The 9,599-nt window shown below is 40.3% G+C and overlaps 1 protein-coding gene across 1 annotated transcript in view; it reads right to left on the bottom strand.

Annotated features, from left to right (window-relative positions):
- Positions 1–5,996: 5,996 nt before the first annotated feature.
- Positions 5,997–9,599, bottom strand: part of ITGB1 (integrin subunit beta 1) — a 35,032-nt gene continuing 31,429 nt past the window's right edge. The window contains exon 16 of the mRNA XM_019529030.1: positions 5,997–7,390. Coding sequence (XP_019384575.1) covers positions 7,325–7,390 — 66 coding nt within the window. The 3' untranslated portion in view covers positions 5,997–7,324. The remainder of the gene's footprint in view (positions 7,391–9,599) is intronic.

Here is a 9,599-nt window from a genome sequence, read left to right as displayed (position 1 = left end):
CCAAGCCCTATAACAAGTCAGGACAATATAATACAAGATGTCTTGTGTTGGTCCAAATTACACCTAAGTTAGCAGATAATTCCTCAGTAGAACCACCAAATGTGGCATGGATCTGAGCACACTACTATCCAACTTCCCCTCTATACAGAACAACTTGCCTCTTTTTCATAAATGTTTTGCAGGGAGTAGCAGACCATGGTAATGCATGCAGTGTTCACTGTGTTAGCGTACAAATGCTTTTAGAGGCAAATGCCATCTTTCTTTCAGGTTCCAAATGCACATTCCATCACCATTCTGAAATTGCTATGAGTGTAACTGAATGGCCTTCATGGCACTGGGTTATCTGGATATGGCTTCATCAGCCATGACAGTAGAGGATAGGTGGGGTCCCCCAAAATAATAGTGGGCACCCATGACCCTGCGACTTCTTTTGTATGGCTGATGTAGGTACAGAACAGCAACTATAATTTTACGTGTAGGTAGGTGAGCCAGACAACTTCATCAGGAGCAGCAGAGTATGTCACTGTTACACCTCCTTCATATTTGTGGATCAGGCATTGAGTCATTATATGTTCCACCTTTCCATGGTCTGTTCTGGGTGACCACGGTTGCAGAGTGGAGTTTTTAATTTTACATTTGTGCATCAATTATCTGCATCTCCCATGGTTTGTGCAGATATTGTTTAGAGTTACCCATGAGCACTGCAGGAGATTGAGGCCAGGGACCTATTGCGTTGGATCTTTCACAAGATATTTATTTAGGACTTCCTGTGAATTCCATTCAGTTTCCCAAGCTTCATCAGGATTGAAGTCACATTGTTGAAGGTTAAGGGTGTGGATCCTGAAGGGTTTGAGTGACTTTAGGCGATGGTGAGGGGGCCTTGTTGAGGTCCTGGTGGATGGGGAGGTGTTGGTTTTCCTTAATTGGTTTGACTTGTAGAGTTGCTGCCTTGCAATGAATGGCTTAAGGAGTAATGTGCAACAGCACAGGCAGCCAAGACAGTGGGGCTGACTAGAGGGTTCCAGTGATGCACATTCCAGAATTCAGTTGGATGTGAACAAGTCAAGTGTGACTGCTTCTGGTCCTACTGGTGCATAGTACTCAGCTATGGAGTATGCAAGGGCCCTGATGCCTCTACTACTGATGCAGATGCTCCCAAGCTCATACTTGCTAATTTCTGGACCAAATTGACCCTTACCTTCATTTTATCAGCTACCTTCTTCAGGTGATTATGAAGGTTAATGTGGAGTCCAGCCCCACTCCAAGATAAGACAGAGTGGGTTTGGAAAGGTCCTCCTTGGAAAGGTCAATAAAGATGTGCTTCATTACATGGAAATTTTTGAGCCACTATTGGTCATCTCCAACTGATACATTCCCATCATGTTATGTGAGTTCCTCTGTTCTAGAAATGCCAGTGTAGTTGGAGATAGGGCAGCAACTACAGTGTTCATTTGTTGTATGTTTTCAAATCCAAATCTGTTTGTTCCAAATCCAGACATCCATGTTGTATGTTTCCAAATCCAAACTTCCTCACTCTCTATGCCTTCTCTGGTCTAATGTCTCTAAATCACAAAAGACGTGCTTGTTTCACAAAAGTGAGTGTCGTGCTAGGCTGACAAAAAACCCATTTGGTGGTGGGCTGCAATAACTTTCACTCTTGAAGTGATTAAAGAAAGAAAAGTACAGTGCACCACACACCAGACTAGATGAACTCCACTGTCTGTATTAAGGAACTTGGATACAACCTCACATGCCAATACTGGATGTGAGTTTGGCTTTTGCCACGTAAAAAAAAAAAAAAAGGATTATGAAGGGTAGTTTGCAGGACTCAGGTTTGCAGGCTGAGCCACAGAGTGATTTATACCAGCATCCTCGGACAAGAGGATGGAATATTGGTGAATGCTGAGGTCAGAGAAAGAGGGGCAACTCCAAGATTGGGAGGAGAAACCACATGTAGCAGAAGGATCCTGAACTCTTTACAGCAGGGGTGTGCAATTATTTTGGGCAAAGCACCACTTACTGAGTTTTGGTAAGCTGTTGAGGCCCTGCATGGGTAGACCTGCCCCTTGACAGGTGCCCTGCCCCTTGGTTGCCATCTTGTGACTGGAAGTCCTCCACCCTAACGCCTTACCTTTGCCACCATAAGTCCCTCCCTTGCCCCAGAAGTACTCCTTTCAGCAAGGGGGTTTGTAACCAAAAAAAATACAAAATTATATTCTAAAAAGTGAACATATAAAATATTAATTTGATTTCAAAAAATATTTTTGTACTGGTTTACATGTGTTTGTGTAGTGTACAGTGATCGTATATAATAGCTTAAAATGAAGTCTTACTCTTATATATTGGGGTGGGTATAGGTTTGTGGGAAGCTGTGGGTGTGTGGATGTGGGTGTGGGTGTGTCTGTGAAGGGTGGGGGGTGAGGGAGCATGTAGGTGTGGATATGTGAGGTGTGGGTGGCTATGGGGTTTGTGGGGAAAAGAGAGTTGGGGTATGTGGGGGTGGGGTGTGGGGGCCTATTTGGCAGTGCAAGGTGGGGTGTGGGTACATGAGTATGGTGGGGTATGTGTGTGTGTGGGACTCATCCTATGAACACACATACACACAGTCCCTTCCTACGTGCACATGCACCCCTCCCCCCCAGGAGTACTACTGTGGGTCCCGTGCTCCCTGGTCTGGCAATGTAGGTGGGAGCAACGACCCTACTGCCCCTGTATCTTGTCATCTTTGACAAGCCAGGAGCAGATAAATATTTTCTAAATTTTAAAAGGCCCCACAAGCCAGATAGAATGGTCTGGCAGGCCAGATGTGGTCCACAGGCCATATTTTGCCCACCCCTGCTTTAGAGAATACTGACTTGACCTGACAGAATGCTTCAGGGTGGTGTGGAGATTAAGACAAGATGATGTGTGCAGGTAAGTTTCTTTTGTCTGGATCTGTATATTTCTTGTGCTAGCTAATGCAAAGAACTTTCCATTATGACATATCTTTAAACAGTGAACAGAACTCAAAGCCTCTACAAAAGGGTTTAAGGGACAACCAGCAAGAGCCTGCAGTACTAGGGCAACTGGACCAGGTTGTTCCATTTCTGTGAGCAGAGAACATGTGCCCTAGAAACATGCTAGAGTCCATGGAACTGATAGTTTTACAACTAGCCTGGAGGTTTACAATGAGCCTAGCATATTAGGACCCTAAAACCTCAGTCTAATGAGGGTTAGTGAGGGGTTTGCATGTAGTGCTGTGATGGATGGTGACAGCATTTGGTATAAGCATGATAGACGGGCATTTCAGAAAGGCTTTTTTTCAGAAAGGTGTGGAGATCTAAAGCTTTCTACTTTTAAAATGAAAACAAAGAATGGATTTATTTAAGTGAAAGCCCAAATAGCAAGCATGAATTATGAACAGTTCAAGATCAGCTGCTAAACATGTGTGCATGATGTGCTCTGCCTGCCATTCATCAGAAAAAACAATGGACCTGGTGGTCATCTTGCACTTTTCTGATTTGAGGCAGGATGGGGCTGCTACTCCAAATGAAGGAATCAGAAGGATCTCTTTCTTTTCCTGGAGGTGACGATGGAGACGGTGCCACAGAGGTTGCTACACATTTGGGCATGAAAGTTAAAATTCTAGAAAAGCAGAACTTTGATTGGAAGAAACCTGTCACTGGAGAAAAGGCTACTCATGGCAGAGAAACTGATGGAGCTGGAAGCCTAGGAAGCAGAATAAGCAGGCTAGGGCAGAGATTCCATGATTGAAGACTGAATAAAGCAGAATAAAAAAGGAAAATGAAGTGGAGAAAACATGAGTAGTATCCTCATTTGGCAGGTGGGGACAGTTCCCTATTATCTGGTCTATTAGGTGGCATACATGTAAATAGTAAACTCATTATAGATATGGATTAAATGCTTATGAGTTCTGAGTTAAACTGAGCAATCAGTGATGATGGTTTTGGTATATGTCCTTCTGGCTAACAGGAAGACAGTGGCCATACATATATCAAAAGGAGGGCTTTGAAATGTACACATTACAAAGATACTCCAAAAATTCACATAAGACATTCAAAACCCACAGGAGGAAACCTTGTGGATGTCAAAGAAAAGACAAAGTAAGAGTTACATTGAAGTTATAACTTGAAGGGTTACCTTTGGAAGTGGGTGATGTTTGAAAAAGTTTGCACCGACAAGTTTATAGCAGTTCTACAAAATCTGCTCCATGACATAAAATGGCCAATATTCCAACCCCTAATAGATGTGTCTACTGCAGCAACTATCAGCCAATGCTTGCCACCAAGAGGAAGTGGATAAAGCTGCCACAGGGTGAGTGGCAATCTCAAAGTTCACCCATAAAGACAGATTTCAAGGATTTGAGTTGTTGCATCTGCCAAGGATAATTGGAGCTGATTATGATTATGATCTGCAGTGAATGAACTGAATGGCAGCCAAAGACGGACTGGGACATTGCTACACAGTGCAACAAGTTTGAATGTTAAGAGGCAATGCATGTGTGTTGGAATTCACACCTCAACCCTGTGTGTGCTATATTGAAATTTGGGGGAGGCAGGAATACTGGAACTAGGGAAATAAGTGCATGAGAGAGACCTTAGAAGGGCACAGAAGTTGTACAGTGAGAAAATAAGGCAGTGCCTTATAATAGGAAGGTATAATGCAGAAAACTAAGGGATAGCTCTGATACTTTAGGGCAATAAATTAAATTGCAGAAAAGTAGATTTTCACCGGTGAAGTTAGGAGGCCCAAATAAAAACCACCTCCACTTTGGTTTAGTGGATTATTGTGGGGGGTGAGGGGTTGTATGTTGTATGCATGGCTTTTTGCTATGAATCAGAATTTCTGAAGAGCTCCTTCCTCTGGTAATTAATTAGTCAGCCTCTGTGCTGGCAGACAATTGTGACAGATCAAGTAGTAGGCTCTAACCACAATTCTGAGATTATCAGATGGAGCAGGCAATAGAGCTCACTTGACAGATTTATTAGATCCAAATACCAGAGTTGTCTAGCCTGTTCTGTGACTAGATCAGACAACTTCCTTGCAGGCTACTTTGGTTGCCCTAAGTCTTTGGAGGAGGAGTGCAAGATGACAGGAATTAATTCTGGGACGTCCTGTGTGCCTATATTATAGAGCCAGTTAGAATATATGACAATAATCATCCCTCTGGCTTTATAATATACTTACTCTTCTTTTTCCACTTCTACAACTGCCTGTTGGTCTGAGACTCTGCAGAAGCAGAGCTCAGGGATGATTGGGTCTACTGCCCTGCAATGGAAAAGAGATACCAAAACTTCCCTAACCCCAATGGGTTCTGCTTATCAAAAGGATCTGATCTCGTGTGCAAGAGGTACATCAGAAGTGGTATTTCTGTCAACACTGCATAAAGAAAAGTAAGTTATACGCTACCTTGTGCATGAACAAAATTTATTACTTTTTCAGATACCACACTTGAATAAACAAACAGGAAAAAATGCATGAAGGTTCCAGGTTCCAAAGGAAACTTGTAGTACTAGCAGTCAAGAAAAATATGGCTTGTATACAGATCCAGTCTTTACATTATGGGTATTTATACATGTACCTTTTTTTCCCCCATGACATGATGAAGATCCACCACTTCAGAGCAGACTCGATTAATGAATCTGCTTCGCACATGAGCTGATGTGTACTGTGCTGTGCCACGTGCAATTGTATAAGTGGCGAAATGCACATAAGTGTGCAGAAAATGGCATTTTGCTGCTTATACAATTGCATAAGTCACAGCATTGTGGCACTTGCACATGTAAAAAAGCCCTATAATACTAAAAACAAAGATTTTGAGTTTTTTAAATAGATATTAATTGAATATTTTTACGTAGAATACTCTTAATATTGGTTTTTCTCAGTATATTTTTAGTGTAATTCTTTTTATCCCCCATTATCAACTGTGTGTGTTGTGCCACAGTGCCAGTTCAAAGGGAGCATAATTAAATAAACAGTCATCATTAACTAGAATAGACTCTTCAGGATTAATTTAATATATTAACAAAATGAATAAAACAAAAGACTTCTCACACTTTTCATTAGAAATTATACTATCAAAACTGCTGTTAGCCCTTAACCCTTGTGAGCGTACTGTATGGTTGCTTGAACACAGTACATTAGAAGATGACACAAGTTTGAGGTGTTTTTAGGTATTTTATTTAATAAATAACTTCAGTAACAGCACTGTAAAAAGTGAACATCTGTTAAAATAAAAAAGGCACTTAAAACAAGAATATGACTAAATCTGGAACAGATGCAATCTGAATGGTCAAAGGCAAATATACATGGCACATGTCAAAACTGAGATGTGACAGACATGTCACAGTACAAGCTATGCAATCTCAGCTACAGGGTAAAGGCAAATTTACAGCCAAGACTGCGAAAGAAATAAAGTTTGTGTCAATAAAAAAATCTTACAGAAGTTGCAACTAAATACATTAAAATATTAGGAAGGGTGACAAAGCACCAGGCTTTAAACCAAAACCTTACCAAAAAAAAGACATGATATGAATTAAGGCCCTTATGTATTTTGAGGGTGTCTTGGCTGAGTACCTCAAGCTACTGCAAGCCAGGGCTTGAATTTACAAAGAAAAGTCAGTCACCAGGCAGCAACTTTGTGAAAAATGACACGTTTTAAAGCTTTTTTTATCCTTTCCTAAGTTTCGCAACACCTTCAATTCTTCCATAAGCTGTTACTTGGCAATTTAAAAATAGGTATGCACATACTTTTCACAGTCCTTTACATCATTCATTTCCAACCTATTCAACTTACTGTAGATCTAATCAGATACATCCAGCAAACAGACCACCAGTTATTCACCAACTTGAAAAATATAAAATGAGATTAAAAGAAGCTATTTAGTTTACATTTTAACTGTGTCTGCAAACTCAAGCCCTGATGTCCCTGTAAAGCTAAAACTTAAATTTTAATACTCCATGGCTAGGCAGAGACTTCATACTGATTGTTTTAACCATTTCCCTCTCAGTCATGCTATAGCAGTATCTATGCATCCTACAGAAGCCTACATTTTAACAGAACAGGAGGGGAAAGGTCAAAAAGGCACCATGTGACCTTAGCTGACTAGGCTATGCAGTCTCAAGTATTTTGTCAGTCCCCTGGCACTGATTATTTTTATTTGCAAAATAAATTTCATATTGTACATTTTCAAAACCTGCACAGGAAACAAACCTATATGTAATGAGTTAGTAAAATCACTGCAGTATTGCCCTATATCTACCTAACTGTGACTACAAAAATTGCTATGTTGCATACAGTGTTGTGAAGTTATATGAGCAATGTTCATTTTCCCTCATATTTAGGATTTACCACAGTTGTCACTGCACTCTTGTAAATAGGATTTTCACCCTAAAAAAGAGAAAGATTAATATTAATAGAAAGGTACACGAAGTACTGCATTTGTGGAAAATGTAAAAATTATTTTAAGAAGTTATCATTTATTTATCTGCATTGTTTCCATACACAACAACTTTAGCTCAAATAAAATGCATGCTCAGCTAATAAAAGCAAAGGGTTAGAGCACAATTTTATTATAGGTATATGTCACATGTTTTCCTCCATATCTGGGAACCATACATGCTGATTTGAAGGCTGAACAGTCACCTGAAATCTTTACAGTTCATAACACTTTTTGTAAAGGGAGGAGGAAAGCACTTTGTGCAACATTTTTTCCAGAACCATGCCCTACAGTCACAGGAAGTACTTGAATGTGTATGTAAATAGCCTACTTTGCTTTATAAGAAGTAATTATCAAATTCTGCAATGCCGGAAGTAATATGAACATTTCTTAAACATTTAAAAAGCTGTAAAAACAAAACAATCCTGGGTCTAAGGTGGCCTAAATATCAGTGAATCAGTGGCAGTAGACAAGGTTGCATGACGGACAGCCCTCTCAGCCAACCATTGATGGGGGGGAAAGAGGGTACTAGAGGGAGGGGGAGTCCCTCAGCCAGTCAGAGGTGTGAGGGGCTGGGGGAAGGGGAGGGGGAAGGGGAGGCACCATGATAAGCCTGTGAAAATGGCCAGCCCTGTGTTCTGTCCATGAAATTGGCTGCTGCCGCCTCGAGTTGGGCAGACCGCTAATTGTGAGCAACAACTCACGTCTTCAGCTGCTATAAAGATCTGAGGAAGGGCAGTTTGTGTCTGAAACCTTGACTCACTTCATTCCCAACTATGCAGTCAGTCCAATAAAAGATATGACCCCAAAAATCCTTTCTTCACACATATTCCATGGACCATCCTGGCCACAAGAAGTCCTGCCCTACTAAAATGTTAAGAGTTATCCCTTACTATCCATTTAACTGTAGAGTTCCACAGATGAGCCTGTCTTCTGAGACAGATGTTTGTTTTAAAAAATGTATTAAAAAGATGGTAAAAATTCAAACAAGCATGTTTATCATGCAAAATTAGCAAATACACCGTCTCTACCACATGCCCTCCTAAATTAAAACATCATGCAGAGTTTCACAAAAAGAAATCAAAAAATTTTAGCTTTTCATACAGTATGTCTATAGTAGAAATGAATTACATTGTTCCTTTGAATGATTGTGCTTTGATATTAACTTGTGAAGTGCATCAGCAGGCCTTTGTGAAACCTCTTAGCTTTCAGTAGGACTGGATGCAGGTTTTTGGGGGTCTGATCATGTGGTTTTCAACACTGGATTAAAGCCTAGTTTTACTTTCCTGCTTAATAGCCACTCTACCAACTAAGAAGCTCAAGGTTTATCTATTAGCTCAATAATGGATTTTTTCTTAAAAAGATTAACGGAATTCCATTTTTTTTGCTTTCTGAGTTATATGTATTCTAACAGAAAAATGCAACTAATTTACATTCATATCTGGCCTGCTCTTTGTATTTAAAGATCCTATATATTAAGCAATTAATAAAATCTTCCAGTTTTCAACTTCCCTAGCCTGGCTCCCACAAATGTTCTGGCTGATTGGATATGATAGAACATGCTGCCAGATAATGGAGTTGAGTAATATATTAAATCACGAACCCTTTTTGCTTCTTAGCTACAGAAGTATTTTTTTTCATTTGTGGCCTTCATATTTCACTGGTTTGTAGTTCATACAGTTAGAAGATGCATAATTCTACTTGGTTATCACAAGTATACTTGTGATAGAGAATTTAAAGGACAGCCAATATACGCGGCTACGGTTCCTGCAGTCTCGAACAGAGAACAAGAGGCCACTAAAACACTGGTTCAGTGTTTAGCTTGTGCACAAAGAAGAGGGCAGAGATGTAGCAGAACAAAAGAAGAACAAGGTAGGATCCAGGAGATGCTTTACGTAAAGCCTTATGGTGGAAGAAAAGGAATCTTATTTCATTCAGAAAACATAAAAACACCTAAGCAGTGTTTGGAAATGGAATTAGATGTGGTCAGTGACAAGCAAATCACTTTCACAGCTTGCTTCCAAACAGACTGAAAAAAATATGGTGAGGGGAGTGCTGTTTAAGGTGAGTATTCAGGAAGACACAGGTTGCAATATTAGAGGAGAAGTAATCAGGGATTGGGAAAGGTTTCTGTAGTGAAAATGGATAGGTTTTGGAGAC

This window comes from Crocodylus porosus, unplaced genomic scaffold (genome assembly GCF_001723895.1).
Source record: "Crocodylus porosus isolate Cpor-Errol unplaced genomic scaffold, CroPor_comp1, whole genome shotgun sequence".
Classification (NCBI taxonomy): domain Eukaryota; kingdom Metazoa; phylum Chordata; order Crocodylia; family Crocodylidae; genus Crocodylus; species Crocodylus porosus.
Note: the sequence above shows the minus strand (reverse complement) of the source record. Positions and strands in the feature narration are given on the sequence as shown.